General features: G+C 47.6%; 1 protein-coding gene across 5 annotated transcripts in view; it reads right to left on the reverse strand.

Moving 5' to 3' along the window:
• Positions 1-474: 474 nt before the first annotated feature.
• The window catches only part of LOC146870027 (N-fatty-acyl-amino acid synthase/hydrolase PM20D1.2-like), a 716,209-nt gene continuing 696,383 nt past the window's right edge, over positions 475-20,300 (reverse strand). For all 5 annotated transcript variants that reach the window (XM_085625007.1, XM_085625082.1, XM_085624934.1 and 2 more), the window contains one exon: positions 475-1,088. In XM_085625007.1, the coding sequence (XP_085481133.1) occupies positions 1,048-1,088 (41 nt within the window). In that variant the 3' untranslated portion in view covers positions 475-1,047. The remainder of the gene's footprint in view (positions 1,089-20,300) is intronic.

The raw sequence follows: 20,300 nt of genomic DNA on the forward strand, positions 1-20,300 counted from the left end.
GATCAGCACCGGACTTGTTACTGGGCCTTTAGAGCTCAAATCCAGAAGAATGGAAACACCTAGAAGAGAAGGACTAGGACGCAAGGCACAGTAGCTCAGTAAAATAATTGTACCTATAGCTTGTTCTGTGAAACATTAAGTTTTACATTTTTGTATAAAATTATTTTTCCTAAGCAAAGTAAAGCAATGTGTTGGACGATCAGTTACTGTGCTGCAGGCCAGTTGAGTTTGGAGTTTTCACACCTTCACACTTCCTCCCTGAGAAGCCTGTGACTGTTTGCTGTTGTTACAACTGAAGTCAAGTGTTAAAGAGATTGTACTTAGCCCAGTTTGCAGAGCCATAGGCAACTGTACCCCTGTACACCAGAGGTAAATGACTGCAGGCCCAGTAGCCCTTGCTTGCCTTGTGGCCACCAAAACAGGGTCTGACACCGACACAAGAAACACAAAAAAGATGAAAACGAGAACTGTCAATCTGAAGAACATCTATTTATTGACAACCGATGTAGAATGTATTGGTATAGGTAGTTTAGGAAAAAACTTTATTGATTATACCAGCAACAAATATTGACAAAGTTTCAGGAAAAATAAGTTTGTTCAGTAGTCTTTTCTAATATGCCATGATAAACGAGCGAGGAAGGGAAAGGAATGTGCTATTCTAAAGGCACAGAGCACTGCACCATGCTACTAGATGATTTTCCGGAAGCCTAAGGCCCTTGAATTTCACGAGCTTCCACAAGACTCCCACACCTTCCAAGACAGCAGCATGGTCAATCCTCTGTATCTATAACTACTTCGTAATATATGCATGCATTCTACCCATCATCTAAATATGATGACTAGGCCTGTCCATATCCAGGTGAATCCAGTATCCCAAAGTAGTTTGTTTTAAATGATTCATAGGATATTGAAAAGGGAGGGGCGGAACACATTTCCACAGGTGTTTGCCTCTGAAAACAGACATTTGGACGTGGCTATCGTATGCATGCAGAAACTCTTTTGATGGTTGATGATTAAAGCCAAATGGTGGAACTGTGCTCGTACCAGTCACAAAACACAATGTCTTAATCTGGCTTCACATGCAAGCTCTAAAAGAAGAAGAAAAAAATATTTGAGTCAAACGATTACTGCAACAATTGTGAATGTTTTTATTCCATCTGCTAAATGAATACAGTAATGACTGATCCATGAATAATGAAAACCCCTGATGATTTGCTATGCATCATTTCACAAAAAAAACACATCAAACTTAGATTATCTGCTGTTAATAACAGTGAACACTTCTAGACCTGGTGTGAAAGTATGTTACCATCACCGTTACCATCACCACTATACTGCTCGCCTTCCCACTGTTGAACATGGAGTAAGCATGACAGGTGTTGAAGAAAGCATGTCAGACGTTCGGGCATCATAGGTATACTCCAGAACCAGCCCAACGAGCAGAACGTGCTGTTGGGTGAGTGTTTAGGATAGAGTGTATATAAACTCCACCAGCTAGCACACCGGTCTACCTGAAGTATTGAAATATGCGTTATGGTAGAGAAACTGACCATAAAGTAGAAGTGCAATTGCAGGGAGCACGTGAGCAGAATGACAACATAGACAAAAGCAAATTACTTAACTAGAAATGCAGTGAGACTGGGGGAGTACCAACACGGCTACTCTGGACTGCATTCGCACAATCCACATGCGGTGGCTGTTTGCTTTTCACATTAGTGGGTTTGTTACTTTGGTCTGGGAAAAGAGGAGATTTGTGCTGTTCCCAAGAAGTGTGGCAGCTGTGAAGGTTCCCGTTTGGCTGGGAAATCTTGATTGGCTGAGGATGCTGCAACTCACTCTCTTACGCTCCTCCTTTTTCTTCCCTAGGGCCTCACTAGAGGTGAGGAGGTGCTGTGATGGGCACATATAACAGAAGATTCTGAGTGTCCTCACCTGAGCCAACTGAAATAGATTTTCAAAAGCTCAGGTTGGCTGCTGACAATGGCATCAGCGAAGCACCAAGTTTTCCATCTGCCTGTATTTCAACATGCTAGACATTTCATTTCCGTTTGTGTGTCACTTATCGCCCATAAGTAACACTTTATAGGGAGGAGATTGCATCAGTTATGCCTAAGTAATAAAATACATTACTATGTTTTGTGCAATCTAATGGTCTTAAAGCATGCAGTGATTTGAAAGATCTTAAGAAAGCTGTCATACATGCGAAGTTAAAACCATATATAGGTGGGACGTTTCCATGTTCCGCATGCGGATTATTCACTCTGACTGGCTCTGGTTTAGTGGCTGCCAAGAAGCACAAATGACAGGACTCAGTGCTATGGAGAAGATGTTAGCAGATTACAAATGCCATGCAAATGATGCAGTAAAACTGAAATTAGGTAATATATTGTGACTTTGTATTGTGCAGGAGACGTTAGTGTTTGCTTTGCCACACATTAGAGACTATAGTATTGTTACCACTTTACCACTGTCACACAATTTCAAGGAATTGAGCTTTGCTTTTGGAAAAATTCAAGTTGCTTGCATCTTAGGCCTGGTGAGAACGCTCCCACTTTCGTGTGCCGGGAGGGTAGCGCTGTTGAAGATGGTGGCGTTGCCACGCCTCCTCTACTTCTTTCGCACCCTGCCTATATGGATACCTGCATCGTATTTCGCACGGCTCCGAGCACTGTCTACGGGCTTTATTTGGGGCTCGGGGAGGAGGCGGGTGGCTTTGACCACACTGCGGCGGCCGAGAGCGGAGGGGGGCCTGGCAGTCCCGGATTTTGAATGGTACTATCTGAAAGCCCAACTCCAATGGCTTACGCAGGCGGTGGCCAGGGAGTATAGAGGCCCAGAGGGCCCACAGGGCAGGTTGATTCCACGGCATGTGCTCGCCTTCATAGTCTTGCAGCAGCGGTTGGATCTTGCCCAGCTTACTCTGGAGGAGCGTACCCTCCGGCTGTGCTGGAACAGGTGCCAGAGGAGGGCCGCGATAACTCGCCCCTATGCCCCGGAGATCCCTTTGGGAATGTGTACGGCGTTCCCGCATGGGGGCGATTGGTCTGGGTTGGCCGTTTGGGAGGAGCTGGGCGTGCAGATGGTGGGCGATTTATACAGAGAGGGGGTGCTGCTGCCCTTCCAGGACTTGCAGGACTCTTACGGGCTTCCACGGGGGGATTTTTTACTCCACGCGGCCCTTGTAGCGAGCCTCCAGAGACATTGGAATATGGGGCTCTCGGAGCCGCCGATCGCTGCAGGTTGCCAATATGTAGTGATGGCGGCGGGGACGACCAAGGCCATTACTTGTCTCTACCGCAGACTATCGACGGAAGGCCTGCAGCCCCTTGCCACCTTGAGGGGTAAGTGGGAATTGGACCTTGAGAAATCGATCCCCTAGACTACATGGACCACGCTGGTGCGGCGGGCCTGGAAGGGAACGCGCAATGCCCGGTTTCAGCTGGTTCAGTTTTTTACGTTGCACAGGGCGTATCTGACGCCGGTTAAGATATTGCAATATTTTGGGGGTGTGCACTCTCAATGCCCGCGGTGCGGGGGAGAGGGGGCTGATTTTCGTCACATGTTTTGGTCCTGCGCCCAGTTGGGTAACTATTGGGCAGAGGTTATGGATTGCCTGAATCAGGTGATGGACCGCATTATTGCCCCGGAACTGGGGGCCTGCTTGTTACTTTGGTTTCCCCACACCCGCCGGACGAAGGTTACTAGCAAGTTTTACGATTTAGGGTTGATTATGGCCAAGAGGGAACTGACTATGCACTGGAAGTCCCGAGCGGGGCCTAGCTTCTTGCGGTGGAGGGCGGTGTTTGCGCGATGGGCGGGGGCAGAGGGTACGCTCCGGTTGCAATTAGCCCTTCGGAGGGATGACGACAAGGCGCTGGCGACGGCCCGAGCGTGGGAGGCGCTGGTGGTGGAACATCAGGGGCTGATGTCTGACACCGGGGGAGCGGGGGACACATCTGACAGGCAGGAGGAGGCGTTGAACGGGGAGTAGGAGGGGAGCAGTGACGAGCACTGGAAGCATGAACGTAGCTAGGCATGAGGGAAAGCCTTGGTTCCCTAGAAGAGGTTGGGCACCCGTGCATGATTTATTGTAGGGGAGGGGCACATCAGGAGAGGAGAAGGCAGAGGGGGGCACACCGACATGGGGTGAGGAGGGAGGACGGGGGACCCGCATGTGATGGATGACTATTCTCCTGGATACTGGATGGCAACGATGTATGTAAAGTATTCCTTTTAAAGGGGGAGGTAGCGGGGATTGTATTGAGTTGATGCAATGAAAACAATAAAAAAAAATTCAAAAATCTTAGGCCTGGTGAGAAAAGGGATTTTTTCCTTTTCTTTTTTGATTAAAAAAAATCTACTTGACTATGGTCCTATTTCAAATCAAGTTGGATTGTGTACCACTTACACTCCGTTTCCTTGATTTCATACATTGAACTTTCTTGCATACTAAGTCAACTAAGTATTTGGCCTCAGTCTGACTCAACATACCAAAGAATTCCCCACATTTAACTAATAACGTTAAGGTAATGTAAGTCACCAATTTAGTTTCTATTTTTATTTCACATGTTTTACTTAATCTTGCATTCCCTAATGGGGAGTTAGCTATATCCAAGATCAATCAATCAATCAGGGGTTTGTAAAACGATAGCTACTTACCGCGAGCGGGTATCAGGGTGCTAAAGGAAGGGGGGTCCGCAGTTCATGGAGGTTCATTGAGTTCCATCAAAGAGCTAGGTCTTGAGATCCTTTAGGTACTTGGGAAGCATTGCCGTCTGTCAGAGGTGTAGAGGGAGGGAGTTCCAAGCCTTGGGCACGAGGAGGGAGAAGGAGCGCCCTCCTGTTCTGCTTTTCTTGATCCTAGGTACTGCTGCGAGGGAGTGCTGTGCCGAGCGGAGAGAGCGCCAGGGAGCATGAAACACGAGGCGGTGGTTCAGGTTGGAGGGCCTCGTGTGCGTGAGTGAGAAGCTTGAAGGCGATTCTTTTCTCAACAGGGAGCCAGTGTAGGGTCGGTAGGTGCTGGCTGATGTGGCAATGGCACGGTAGGTTAAGGACTAGTCTGGCGGCAGCGTTCTTGAGTTTGTGGGTGAGGCTTTTGCTGACCCCGGAGTAGAGTGCGTTGCCGTAGTCAAGTCTGCTACTGATGAGAGCTTGTTTGACGGTTTTCCTGTTTTCGGGGGGGTCCACTTGAAGGTCTTGCGGAGGAGGCGTAGGGTGTCGTGGCAGGAGGAGGTGATGGCTTTGACCTGGCGGTCCATTTTGAGTTTGGAGTCCAGAATTATTCTGAGGTTGCGTGTGTGGTCCCCGAGGGCAGGGGTCCACCAGGTGTCGTTCCAGGCATCGGGGTGTGGGCTCATGTTGAGTATCTCTGTTTTGTACATGTTGAGTTGGCGGCAGCTGTTCTTCATCCATCTGGCGACGGCTTCCATTCCATCTTGAAAGTTGTGTTTGAGGAGGGTGGGTTTGTTGAATAGGGAGAGGATGAGCAGGGTGGTATCTGCGTACGATGTGATGTTGAGTCCATGTGCTCTGACGACGGATGCGAGCGAGCCACATAGATGATTTTCCCCGTAGCATTACACTTATACAGTGGATAATTCGAATTGAGTACCCTCCGGATTTTTATTACTGGTCATGATTTAGAGCTCAGAAGTGCAAGTTTCTCACAGTGCCTGCCAGGGAGTCAAAACGGTGTTAAAGTACATGGTCATTTAAACCTATGTAGAGCGCACAGAGCAATGGGCATGTATTTCAGTTCCAATTGTGTTTCTGTGCAACTGTGTGAAGTGGGTATACAGTTGTCAAAATATTGACAAGATGAAAGTAAAGGAAAATGCAGTGTTACAGGTGAGTAGGTGTGTTGTGTTGGGAATGAAGTGAAGGAGATGCAAGTGCATTTCAGGAAACAATGAAAAGAGGATGCTGAAGAGGAAAGAGGAGGTGTGCGATATGCAGATGAAAAAAGATGTGTTGTAATTGTACCTAGATAGCGCTTACTACCCCTGCCAAGACAAAGTGCTTTTCAGCGAGTAGCACGCTGCTCCGGAACCCAAAGATGATTAGTGGTGGGTTAGTGTAGGAAAATATGTATTAATTTGAGTGGTGGACATGTCAGTCTGTTAGTTGGATTGAATAGGATAATGAAGAGATAGAAGAGGGGTGAGTCTAGAAAGTGTTATTTAGGATGTCATAGTTGTAAGAGGAGCCTTGGGATGAGTAAAAGGAGAGCTGGAGGAAGGAAGAGTCTCTAGAAAGGGATTAGAGAAATCATAGTAGTAAAATAAGGTTTTGGGTGAACCAAGCAGGGATAGAGGGGGGAAGAGTCTAGAAAGGTTTATTTTGGTGATCAAAGTAGTAGAATGAGGTTTGGGATGAGTCAGAGTGTGGAGGTAGAGGATATATTGAGAGAGGTATAGGGTGAGACAGTAGTGCATACGAAAGAGTCAAGGGTTGAATTTATTATTTTTATTTATATTTTAGTACTTTGTGCCTGGAAGCCGGGTTTTCAATCGGGAGCACTCTCAGCAACACCCTGGTGGGACCAAAGTCCTAGGGAGTACCGCCTGCCGCTGCCCGCACTCCGGATCACCAGGTCCACACCCTGGGGGACCACAAGTCCCAGGGTGCAACGGACTCCTTCTCCCGCCGCCGCTAACGAGGGGGAGGAGCTACCATTGCACTCAAAGCGCTGCTTCTCTACCCAGGGCGTGGGACGTGTACTTTGTGCCTGGAAGCCGGGTTTTCAATCGGGGGACTCTCAGCAACACCCTGGTGGGACCAAAGTCCCAGGGAGTACCGCCTGCCGCTGCCTGCCCTCCGGATCACCAGCTCCACACCCTGGGGGACCACAAGTCCCAGGGTGCAGTGGACTCCTTCTCCCGCTGCTGCTAACGAGGGAGAGGAGCTACCATTGCGCTCAAAGCGCTGCTTTTCTCCCCCCAGTGCGGGATGCACGCGGGCCTTGCCCGGGCCAAGGGCGGGCCCGTCTTTGCCCGTCAGTGGCCGGAAGAGGCTGGGCTGGGCCACCCCTCTAAGCTTTCGAAGGGGAGATCGACCGATCCCTGGAGAGTGGACTCCACACAAGCCACTAACAAGGTCAGTGACTCTAGGCCCCAGGTGCAGAATATTATTGGGTATTATTCTGCCCCTCTTACAATCATGGGGAGAAGAGCAGGGGTGGGGAAACCTAATGCGGCATCTGTGCAACCGGCCTCTTCTGTCCAACAAACTTCAATAGACCGGATGTTACAAAGAGCCATTGGTGTAGTGACAACCGAGAATGAACTTACTGAAAGACAATTGTCCATTACACCGGACCTAGCTGCTCCCCCTAGCCCCCTCAACTCAACAGGATCGCCTCCGTCCATGGATCAGGAACAAACAACCAGCACCACAAGAAGCCATGCAGCGAGTAGGGTGGAAGAACCATACCCAGGGGATGCCCGACCAAAAAAAGGGATACCCAAATCCACTGCATCTATGGAGCTCAAACATAAAGCTTCATCCCTTGAGACACCGGGCACCGCAAGGGCGGATGGCCAAAGACTATCACCTAAAGAAGGCCCAGAACAGCCAGCCTGGGTCATGGATGTGGTGGTGGACATGCAGGTCCAAGTAAGGACAATTGTGAGGGAGGAGCTAAAAAAATCTATGGGATCGGGTTGATAGCCTCGCCAAATTGGTAGAATGCTGGGTGGACAAGACTGAGGTGATTCTGAAGGAAAAGGAATCGGTCAACACAATGATCCACACAAGACCCAACCCCCGGCCCTTAAAAGATAATCTGCACCCCCCCCACCCCAGCAAGGTATTACAACCCGATCAGGAGAAAGAGGCAAAGCGGCTCAGCAGCCCCGAGGGGTTGGGTAAAGGAAATAGTATACATGGTCTGGAGCACAAGCAGGGGTAAGAGATGGGAAAAGGCAATGACCCAGTAAGGCCCACTGCGAGAACCCTACTGGGGGGTGGGCTAGGCAGAAGAGCGTGCCAAAGGAGGGACCCCACTAGGCAGGGACAGCCCTCCCATTTGCCAATCTCCCCCCGGCCTCAACCCCCTATGTAGTCATCCTAGCAGGAGTCCCGGAACTAAAAAAAAGGGACCAGGGAATCCTATTTTGATCTAAGGAATAAATGCCTACATTGGCTAGTTAATCACAATCACTTTTCCCATAGAGATATAAACAAAATTCTCATGATTCGCAGGGTGGGCTGGATAGGATGGAGACCGAAAGATATTACTGGCGACTGTGTGGTGATTAATTTTAGGAATATGGCGATTGTAGACTCCCTCCTAGATCACTGTTACTACAGGATAGGGGGGTCCATTAGCTCACTGCCTTTAGCCTATTTTTACCCACCTGGCCAGACTCTGCAAGAGCCCAGAGGTTATAACCATGTGAGGTGGGAAAGGCAACAGAATAACCAATTCTCCCCACTTTTGCAAGCACAACTGCCCCCATTACATTTTAATATCCCTGTAAACAATAGGTTTAGCCCTCTTGAGGCTGTGGATTGACTCTGGAAGGCAGAGCCCCTAATAGAAGATCGAATTCATTACAGAGTGCCTATCGTTCAGCCAAGGGGGACTGACCAATGGAGATACCCCCTGACACAGTCTGAGGCTATAATTCAGGTAAACAATGTAGGAAAAAGCAGTTTATCCGAGGGAAAACTGAAACCAGACATCACAGGCACACTAAAACCTGATACATCGTATAAGGATACGCAAATAACAAAATCAGCATTTGGGGTTGTAGTCCCTCCATCAGTAGCTAAAAGCACACATACCTTGAAACCCAGCTCCAGTTCTCCTGTTCTAAAGGAGTGCACTTATGCCAGTGATATCGCCGAACTCCCCTTGCACGTAAGCCTAGCGCACCCCTTAAGTGTAAAAATACTTTCCTGGAACATAGCAGGATTAGCGTCTTAATTGGATAGGCCGGACTGGGGACTCTTCATCGAACATCATGAGATCTGTATGTTCCAGGAAACATGGGCTAGGGACGAACCAAATAGATCGGGGTACGTGGCCTTCAGTATCCCAGCTATCCATGCGGGGAGAGGTAGACCCTCAGGGGGGTGTCCACTTGGGTAGGAGTCCATCTGGGTTGTGAGACAAAACAAATTGAGAGCTCCTCATGTGACATCCTTTGTGTCCTTCTAACTTTTCAATTAGGATTGAGTATCCTCCTAATACACCTATATTCACAACCAACACCTCGCGGGCAAGAGTCTACCACTGTTGACCAACTTAACATCCTTCTCCCGACTTTCCCTCCAAACTTGGGGGTAATTATTGGCTGCGATTTCAACTGTCAATTTGAGCTCCTGAACGGTTTGATCGCAGGAATAACGGATGAGGAAGACCAACATTGTCAATCCCAGAGCCTAACATTCCCCCGATGAGGGCCTGGACACCGCTAGTACTACAGTTATGCACTTTAACACTAAACTTTTGAGAGCATGCAAATGGACGCACCACACCTGATAGCCCGGGGAAACACTTCTGTGACGCAGCGGCGGCAACCATGCGCCACGTTGTGCCCTATTTACAACGTGGCACATCTAGGGAGATGTGTCACGTTGTAATGCCCTGCGCCACATGAAACCAGCGTCAGGTTTCATGTGGGTGTTCCGGCGTAGGGGGGGGGGGCGTTCCGTCGCAGGAACGCCTCGGAAAAGTGCCCGAGTGAAATCTACAAGATTTCACTCAGTCACTTTTCCGACGCCGCTGCGTCAAAACCTTGCGCCTGCTTGAAGAAGGCGTAAGGCGTGACGCACCACATTATGTATGGGCAGCCCACGAGCATTGCTGGAGTTGCGTCGCGCTTGCGACACGACTCCAGCAATGCACCAACCTTCCGACGGGAGATGCGTCACGCATTTGTTTATCCTTGCGTCACAATGCACGCATAGTAAATGCGGTGCATCTGTGGTGGCGCAAGGGTAAACTTGCATGACGCATCTTACCTGGCGCATCCCTGCTGATTTGCAGGGATGCGCCAGTCGTCATAAATCTGCTCCTAAGTCTTGGCATTGGGTGATAGATTTTAAAATCAGTCCCCGCCACGATAACGACCATGATGCTCTCATCCTAGAAATAGCACTGTCATGTACCAGGAAGGTGTCGGATAAACTGCCCGCACAAGCCCAAAGTCTGATCAAGACTAATGGAGGAAGGAGAGTCCGCTGGGGTGAAATCTCCCAATCGCAAGATAAACTAGCCAAGCTCTACCACCAAGTAATTCGATACCTCTTTACCACAATTCAAGCAGTAGAGAGCAAGGGAGCCCCCAAACCCCTCTTAAGGATTTCTAAAAATCACCCAGATTTGATTGCCTCTCTGGCCACCTTCTTCTATCAAAATAAAAAGCTTAGGGCGCCTAACAAGCCCAGGCACCAATGGTTTAATGCTAGCTGCCGAGCTGCCAAATCCGACCTTATCGCTGCCATTAAAAGTAGTGACAAGGCAACGATTAAAGAAGCAAGAGCTTCTTATAAGGGCGCCACGGCCTAAGCCAAAAAATGTTGGGTAGCCCAAAAATGGGAGGACGTCAGAAATGCACTAATGTCACACGACCTGAGGTCCTTCTGGAACACCATAAATTCCGGTTCCCAGGCTGGTAGACCGGCCATTGAACCCAATATAGACAAAGGAGTATGGAAGGCACATTATGAAACCCTCTATACAAAGGCCAAGTATGGGGAAGCAAGCGTAGTAGGAGAGCCACTGCACCCGGGTTTAACTCCTGACACGGTGCCACCAATCTCGGTGAGAGAAGTCACCGATGCCCTAGGAAAGATAACGCCTGCCAAAGCGGCAGGATTGGACAAGATCCCTCGCGACCTCTTCTGCTCGGAACCCACTATCTGGCCCCCCTACCTGGCCATTCTGTTTAATGCCATTTTACAAGGCATGTCAATCCCCACCACTTAGGCTGGGGCCGAAATAATACCAATCTATAAAAAGGGTTCTCCGTTCTTGCCTGTCAACTATATCCCGATTAGCCTCATAGATGTTGGCCAGAAAATATTTGCCCGAGTTCTATTGTGGCGGCTGGCCGGAAAATATTTGCCTGAGTTCTATTGGGGCGGCTTCAAGCCTGGTTGGAGGAACACAATATTCTTACCCCACTACAAGCCGGGTTTAGAGCCAGACCATCAACGATTGATCGAATATTTAGGCCCCAGCCGATATACTGGAAATCTGTCTTCATTGAGGGTGGCAGCCTCTATCTTATCTTTGTAGATTTAAAATTAAGCCTGGGCAAAGCACTACGGTCCTCAACGTCAAGTTGGCGACCGCGAGCAAGCAAAATGACATCCCGGCGAGACTTTTTCCTCGTTCGCGATCAGCAACATCAAGTTGGCGATCGCGAGCGTGGAAAATAAATCTCCCGGCGAGATTCTCAACACGGGGAGGTCAGGGTTCTCATTGCGAGTGGTTGCGTATGCTTGCGACCGCTTGCGATGAGTAACTACCAGTCCGCGATGAGAAAGCTGCCGCTCGAGTAAATATCTACTCAAGCGGCAGAAAACTACAGCTCGCACTGTGCAAGATGCCGTTTTCAATGATTGCACAGTGCCGGATGCTTGTCCGCACTGTGCAATCATTGAAAACGGCATCTTGCACAGTGCAAACAGGGTATTACACAGTTCGCGAAGTGCTACGCGTAGCTCGCATAGTGCGAAGTGCACTTTGCGTAGCTACGCGTAGCGCTACTTCGCGAACTACGCCCAGGGTTATTTAAAATCTGCCTTCGACCTGATACCGAGGGACAAATTATGGGATATTTTAACAGACATGGGAATACCAGAATACCTGTGCCAGCAGCTAAAACGTCTACATGAGGGTAATTTTGCCTGAATTAGATATGGCAAAAACGGCGAACTCACTGCCCCTTTGCCCGTAGAGAGAGGGGTTCGCCAGGGTTGCGTGCTCGCACCAACACTCTTCTTCCTTTTTATGAATGGCCTAATAGACTCATTGATTGCAGGGAAGAACATTGATGCCCCTAGGCTGGTGCAGCGCAAAATCCCAGCTCTGATGTTTGCAGATAATACGCTCCTCCTCGCAAGATCCCCCATGGGAATCCAGAGGACCCTCGACAACTTCAGTGCCTTCTGCAAGCACCGGGGACTGGAGATTAACCTGCAAAAACAAAGTATATGGCCTTTAATGTAGGCAATTCCACCCGCCCCAATCCTTGCTTGGATGGTAGACCCCTGGAGAGGGTAACCACCTTTGAGTATTTAGGACTGAAGCTGGCAGAAAGAATGGATTGGGGTGCCCAAATTAACAAAGCAGGGCTGAGATTAACCCAAACAACAGGGGGCATTTTAAAACTATATAGGAGCTGCACTGAAAAATTGGTCTCCCCAGTAGTGGAAATCTATAAAGTCCAGGCTAGGAGCGCTGCTCTTTATGGAGCAGAACTTTGGGGACACTGTGCATCGGGCTCGCTAGTCCGTACTGAGAATTATTCAGAAACCTCATGGGCCTTCCTAGTAGTACCCCCCCTAACACCACTCTGCCTGGATCTTGGGGTTAGACCCATGGCAGATGAGGTTGCTCTCAGACCTCTTCTCTATTGGCGCCGTCTTTGGAGCACCCCAGAACTAGCAGCATATAGTAATGAATTGACTGATGTTATGGGCCTGCGAGGTTCAGGGCAGATTCCATGGCTGGTTTACATTAAGAGTATTTGGGTTGGGGTAATCTATGGAGAAATGCAGGAGAAACCTCCCAAACAACCTCTAGAAGGACCCTGGTAGAGAGCTATAGAGAGCATAAGCTCAGGGAGCTCAAAAGGAGGTCCACCATTGGCCGCCTGACGGTGGAATTCCTGACAGTAAAAAACAGATACAGCTTAGAACTGGTGCTGGACGATATCCAGCCACTCCTCGCCAAAAAACTTTACGTACAATTTAGAAATGGAGTACTCCCGTTGCGCTCTTTTACTAATAAATGGGAGGGTGCCACTAATGTGTCCGGCATGTAACATCACTGAGGAAACGGAACTCCACGTGCTATTTTTCTGTAAGGGTTACAGGAGGGCTAGGTCGCGCTGGTTACTCCAACTTTGTAGGAACCTGGGGTCTAGACACTGTAGCGAAGTATACAGGCTACTGAAATCTGACACACAAATGCATATTGTCTTCTCCATTTCACGGTTCCTATTCACCATTTTGTGCACCCATAGGGCCATCCTAAAAAAGATGGCCCATTAGAATGGCATTGTAGAAATTCTCCGATTGATCTCCACAATGTACCTCCTTGGACACAATTTGGGCTAATGAGCGAGTGGCTACACAATAAATTGGATACTGATTCTTTTTATGTCAAATTTTAACTGTGAAAATTTTATGAACGTAATGTATTATATTGGGTGATTTTAATGATGCTTTTATGGCCTTGTGTGCCGAAATAAAGTTTTTATGAAGTGAAGTATCTTTTTTCTTTGTCTAAAGTAGGAGTAAAGTAATACATCTATAGAGATACATAACTATATAGACAGGATATACATTTTTTTACTGTAGGAATTAAGTAATTAACATATAGACACATATACTAAATAGAAGGGGTATACAGTAAGGTAATTTCCACTCTTATCAAAGGCAACCAAGTTTGAAAATATAAGCAGACTGTCACCAAGCTTACAGTTTGTAGACTTTTTCTATTTGCGATGGCAAAAATGCACTGAATTGTGTTTGTAAGTTTACCTTTTGTGACAAACTGTTGCAAAAAGTCACATTCTTTACACAAATGTGTGGAAAGGATGCCTCTTAACTATAATGTGAAGTTGCAAAGTTTTAGATAGTCCTATCAACCATGACTTGCCTATTTTTGATAATACCTACATTGAGAGAGGGTAGATTTTGTATCATAGGGGGCCCCTGGCCCGTTCTGGCCACACCTGAATTATGAGACCCTTGTCCTTGCCCTGCCAGCCTAATTTGTAGGCCGTATTACACTGACCAGCGGGTCCTGTGTTGCTATTTAGTCACCCTGGGACATCCCTCCCACTTGGCCAGCATGAAACTGCTGTGTAGGCCCTTCATTTCGAAATATAGGCCTTTGTTACATTGACCATAGCTCTGCCGTTTTAGTGTATTGCAGGCTGATGGCAGGTCTGACCCAACTCATATTCAGTTCCTCTTTCTGCGAGGTTTCCCGCTCCAAACTAGTAGCCCCCACCCTACCGTGCTCTGTGATCGGAATCAAAGTTCAGCATCCCCTTGAGACTTCGACATACAGTAAGCTGCATCCTGGCATGGCACTTGTTTCCTGAGCAGGGGTCCCGCTTTTAAGGGAAGTGGCAACCGCAGAGTGTCAAGTTAGGAGAACTGAAGAGATTTATATGTGTCTATATTCAATTCGCGCACAATATCTGTTTATATTTTCTAAGTCGCGTACAATGTCTGCTTATAGTTTCTGCTTGCTCTGCGAAATTTACGACAAGCGATTGGCCTGAGACACTGACCTTTTCACCTAGTTCATTGTCAGCATTAAGTGGGTAAATGACGACATGTCTGGTAAATACTGCAGACGAAGCTATTTGGGTAACTTACGTAGGTAGAAGTTGCGTGCAAAGAACCCCAAAAACAGTATAAATAGGGAGCACTCACAAACATCAAGCGGACTACCTCGCTGTCTGTATGTGGGTTACGGACTGCGTAGAGTTTTCCCCAAGAGCAAAAGAAGCTCTTGCGTCTGCTTAGCATTATGTTGTATTTTACCCATATGAAATGTCTTGTCATGTTTAATCATTGTTCTCTTTATTTGTTTCTCCTTTTTTGTATTTACATAATGTATTCATTGTAATTGCAGGAATGCTTGCTCTAGAGTAAACGTGAGAGTTCCTAGGTGACAGAGTTCTTATACTCTGAAATGTTTCTCCTTGATGTAACCTGTTTCTTCAATTGCACTTATAAATGTGTTCTCTTTCTCTCTGACAGTACAATAGTGCAGATACGGAGGGTATCATGATGAGCTCCATGTGATTATCTGAATTCTGTATTTTATGCCTTTGTCTTGCAGTTTCTTTGAAGTTGCATCTTCTCATTAAACTGCCATTGTATTCTGCCTCCAATTCCATGTCTCACATGTCTATTTTCTTCAATTTTAGAGCGAGCATTCCTAGGCACCCCGGTTCAAATTAAGGTGCCCCTTTTGTCCCTGACTAACTCTCCTGCTCAGTTCTGTGGTGGCTCCCGGGGCTCTGAGTACCGCCCCTAGCTTCCTTGTCCTGTAATAAATCCTCCCTCCAACAACATCATAATTTTTCTGCATGTTGTTTCATTCAGATACAATGATATGCTGAAGACAGGTCTGATAGCTCAATGCATTCGCTCCAGGAATTTGTGTTTGACTTCATGGTCACAGGTTTAAACTCCGCTGGACTGACTGCCATTCAGTTGCGTGATCATGTCTGCAATGTGTTGACCTGGATTTGTTTCTCTTTCGATTGCTTTGTTGGCCTGTTGCATTGTAATCTGTTTTTATAGAAGAATAAAGTACCCCAAGTACCAGTTCCTACATTTCCTGGCATTGCTTAGTCCCCATCGTCCTACTCAACCTAAGTGCCGCCTTCGACACTGTAATTCACGACATTCTACTCCACCGCCTTGGCATTATAGGAATCTCGGGAACAGCACTCACCTGGATGAGATCCTATCTCACAGACAGATCCTTCCAAGTATTTGAGAAGGATTTCACCTCCTCCAGTAAACCTCTTAATTGCGGAGTGCCTCAGGGCTCCTCCCTGAGTCCCACCCTTTTTAATGTTTATCTTAGCCCTCTAGCTGATGTCGTCCGACCCTTCGTTGTGAAAATTGTCACCTATGCGGACGACACACAGCTAGTGGTTGCGCTGGACCCACCTCTCAACTCCCACCACAGCCTACACAATTGCTTGGAAGCAGTTGCCGCCTGGATGTCAGGCTCCTGTTTAAAACTAAACGGGGATAAAACAGAGGTAATTCTCCTTTGAAATAACATCATGAAATCCATTGATTCCATCTGGCCCCTCTGTTTAGGCAGCTCCCCACAACCCAAGGAACAAATCAAGAGTCTAGGCATCTGGCTGGACCAAACTCTTATTTTCAACCACCAAGCATCCAAGCTTGCCGCCACCTGCTTCAGGCTAATGAGACTACTTCGAAAAATTCTCCTTCCGTTTCACTCAAGACGGATCATGGTCCAAGGACTAATTCTATCCCGTCTCGACTGCGGTAACGCCCTATACCTTGGGGCCCCACAGTCCACACTCAACAAACTTCAAATCATTCAAAACTGCGCGGCAAGAATCCTTCTCGACATCCCTCGCCGAGTCTCAGTCAAAGCCAGATTGAAGGATCTCCACTGGCTCCCTGTGAGAGCTAGAATCGAATTCAAGCGCATGTGCATTGCACATCGCTCCTACTGGGGAACAGGCCCTTCCATCAAACACCCCTTGGTAAAAGCCTATCATCCCAATCGCCCCCTCAGATCCGCGACCTCCCACCACACCTCAGTACCACGCATCAGAAGAGCCAGATGTGGAGGCCGGTCGCTCCCCTACAATCTGGCCAAGATCTGGAACTCTCTCCCCCTCCCAATCAGATCAGAATCCAATCTACTCACTTTCCGAAAACTTCTTAAGACCTGGCTCTTTAATAAAACTACTACCTAAATCTTCCCTCAGCTCCACTAAATCCAGCATTTCCGGCTCAACCTACTCTCCTCTGCAGTTTTGGGACGCCCCTGGGTAGCCATCGCGCTATATAAATTCTCTTTCCATTCCATTCCATTCCCACACAACCACCAGTACCCCCTTTTTGCAGCTCAACTGTGCATTTTTCTTGCAATTACTGCCAGTGCCAGCTTCCTGCTCTGCCCATGTACTGCCAACAAATACCAGTTTGTCACGCACTCTTTACCCGTTCCAGCTTCTCACAAGGTTAACCAGTGCCAGCTTCCTCAATAACCATCAATGCCAGTTTCTTATACTGCCTACTAATGTCATTTTCACATACTGACCTTTAAGTGCTGAATCCTCATACTGCCCACTGGTGCTTACATCTTACAATGTTAAACAGTGTCAACTTTCCACACTGCCCATCAGTGTTGGCAACCTCCTACTGAATTCCAGTGCCAGCTTCTTACACTGGTTGCTAGGGTCTTCTGCTCATAGTGGCTATAAGCGCGCTGGGTGCTTGTACTGCCCACCGGTGCCAGCATCTAACACTTCTACTGCCCACTGCTCATGCTGATCCCACTGATAATTTGCTTCTGTGCTCCACATACAAATGTGCGAGGAACAGTCGAATCTATGTGAAATAAATGCAAAATTGGTCATTGACACCTGCGTGAAATCAGCACAGGTGGAAAGAGTTGCTTGGGGCACGCTTCCCGTTTTAATCTTGGACAGATCCTTAGATTGGGGCCAGACGTGACTTTCACAGAGATGCGATCAGGGAGAGCGAAAGCATCGATTTCACTAAAGTTTATGAAGTGCAGCTTTGCAACCAGCAGTTAACATAGAAACACCTCTGGACGGCGGGGTATGGGATAGGTGGTGAAGCAAGTTGTAGCCGTGATGGAACAACTGGTTCTCGTTTCTGCTGCTCACCACCCCCTTCACAACTCCTCAGTGGACAGAACAAAGAACTGCAGTCTGTGAATATGGCCTGCCTGCTCCTGTTGTGCTACCTGCCACACACATACAAACATTAATCTTAGCACAGCAAGAGGTGGAAGAAAGAGGGGGTGCATGAGGAGAGGGTGGCTGCAAGAGTCTGTCATGCCGCTGACCTAGGGAGGGAGGGAGATGCAAGGCAGTGTAGAGTCACTGGTAATCTCAGGTTTGGACTAGGTAAGCACGAGGGCAGCACAACTGAATTCACCAGCAATGGAAACCGTATTACCTTGTCAGAGCCAAACCCATAATGTGCAAATCACACCAAAGATTAAGGATGTTTAACTCACTGAGACATCATTCCGGCGTCTGAGACCACGCAGATGTGAGGCAACTGGTTACTGTAGCCGGAAGGAAGACAAAGTAGAGCATCATGTCCAGTACGACAGGTAACACTTGCAGTTCTGCGGCCACACCCGAGTACTGTGTGCTGTTCTGCTGGCCATAGCCAAGTTCAGAGTACTTGTCTAGTTCTGCAGGCTGTTGCAGTAGTATTGCGGCCTAAAGGCCACGCCGGAGCAGAGTCTGACTGGCCTATAGGTAAATCTTGCAGTGTTTAAAGAGCTGCTCTGAGAGGCCGGTCTGTGGGCCTGTTTTGCAGTCTTGTGGGCCAGGTTTAATGTTAACTCTCCTAATATCACAAATATTGCCTCCAGCAAGGACAAATGCATGCAGACCCCCATACTTTGCAAAACAGTTATACAATGTTTTTTATATGTTCAAAACGACCTAATTTGAAAATCTGGGTTACATTTTTAACTACCTGCTAAAGGGGCCACTTTTATTTTGGTGCCCGGGCCTCTTTTCTGTCCTAGTCGAACACTTTGCCTAAGATTTGAGTACTGTGTCCAGTTCAGCAAGATGCGCATTGTATTTAGCGCTGCAGGCCACTCCGGAGAATACTTGGGGCCAGTCTGGAGTATTGCATCCAGTCCTGAGGGCCAAAGCTGTGCCCAGTTGCTTGAGCATGTGTCTCCTCCCAAGTATTATGTCTAGTTCTGCAACTCGCACCCAAGTATAACGTCCATTTCTGTTGGCCACACCGGAGTACTGAGCCAGATCTGTAGGCCACGCCCACATAATTGTGTACAGTTCGGCAGGGCACCTTGTGAGTATTGTATCCTGTTCTAACATTCTACAGAATGTCGCCTAACTGTAAATGAACATCTACAATATGGCGACGATCATTGTGTCCAGTACTGCAGGCAGCATTGGGAGTAGGGCAGGGCTTTAAGTGGGCTGAACACATTTGGGGTCTCTTATAGGGGCGTCGCTGATGTAATTAAGGGAGTGGCTTAAAACACTTAAGCTAAAAATCTGCACTTAGCATAGTGTGCTGCCAGACTGGTATTTTAATGCTTCTGTCCATTCATCCAGATATACAACACAAGAAGCAACATTACACCTAAAACAAGCCAGGACTATTGGCTTTGTCAATGGTTGTAAATTGCATAAAATAAATGAGCAACAATTATGACTTCGTTGTATATCATTTTGAAAATGTTTCAGTTCTTGTGCGCAAGGTTGTGGCGTAAGGCTAGAGCCGTCGACTTTCAAGCTGAGAAAGTAGTTTCGAGCTTGCGGTTGGCTCAACATCCTGTTATTCAACAAATTAATATGTTTTTATGTAATGTAACTGGTGCTCATGTAAAGCGTTGCATGTTTGTGCAGTATAAAACTAAAACACGAGTTTCTTTGAAGTTACATCAAAGGCAGTGACGGATGGTACTATTGCAACGTTTTTTCTCACCCCAAGTGTAAAAATGGCCAGATAGGGACCTGTCTAGGTACCTGCTTTTAACAACTGCAGCTGCTGAGCACCGATAGGACCCAGCCACTTAAAGCCCTGGAGTAGGGAGTCCTGCAGTAATATCCTGAAGTATGGCATTCATCTAGCATATGGCGGTCAGTTATGGGCGACACATTAAAGCGCTGTGTGCAGTTCTGCAGACCCTATTGGGAGTATGGTGTCCTGCTCTAACATTCTATAGAGTATGGCTCCCAATTGCAAGTAAACATCTTGATTAGAATATTGGGCCAGTCATGGGTTCCACATCTGGAAATCTGTACATTGTTCCGCAGGGCAGTATTTTGTCATTTTTTAACATTCTGGAGTATGGTGTCCTAACTTTAAGTGCTCATCTGGCATATGACGGTCAGTCGCGGCTGCCAGATTTAGATCATTGTGTCCTGCAGGCTGCATCAGGAATATGATGGCCTGTTCTAATTCTGAAGCACGGAGACCAGCTTTAATTACACATTTGAAATATGGTGGCCTTTTGTAGGGAGCAGAGACAGTATTTCGTGCACTTATGGAACAATGTTTGGACTTGTGTGGTCATGCCTTGAGCTCACATCTGGAGCACTTTGCTCCGTTCTGCAGACCATGTCTTTGGGAGCAGCAAAGCAGATTAGACTCAGTCTGTAACGGAGCTGTTGAGACGGGCATTTTGTTTAAGCAGCACACCAGGGAAACAATGAGGTTGGGACATGATAAAAGAGGGACATTTATATGTCTCGAGGGCATGCATGCATTCAGATGCGAGCATGTTCCAGGATCCTTTGGCGCACGTGGCTAACACATACACCTTGCCGACATGCACGTGAGGGGTGTTCAGAGCA

The sequence above is a fragment of the Triturus cristatus genome, chromosome 1_1 (genome assembly GCF_964204655.1).
Source record: "Triturus cristatus chromosome 1_1, aTriCri1.1, whole genome shotgun sequence".
NCBI classification, from domain to species: domain Eukaryota; kingdom Metazoa; phylum Chordata; class Amphibia; order Caudata; family Salamandridae; genus Triturus; species Triturus cristatus.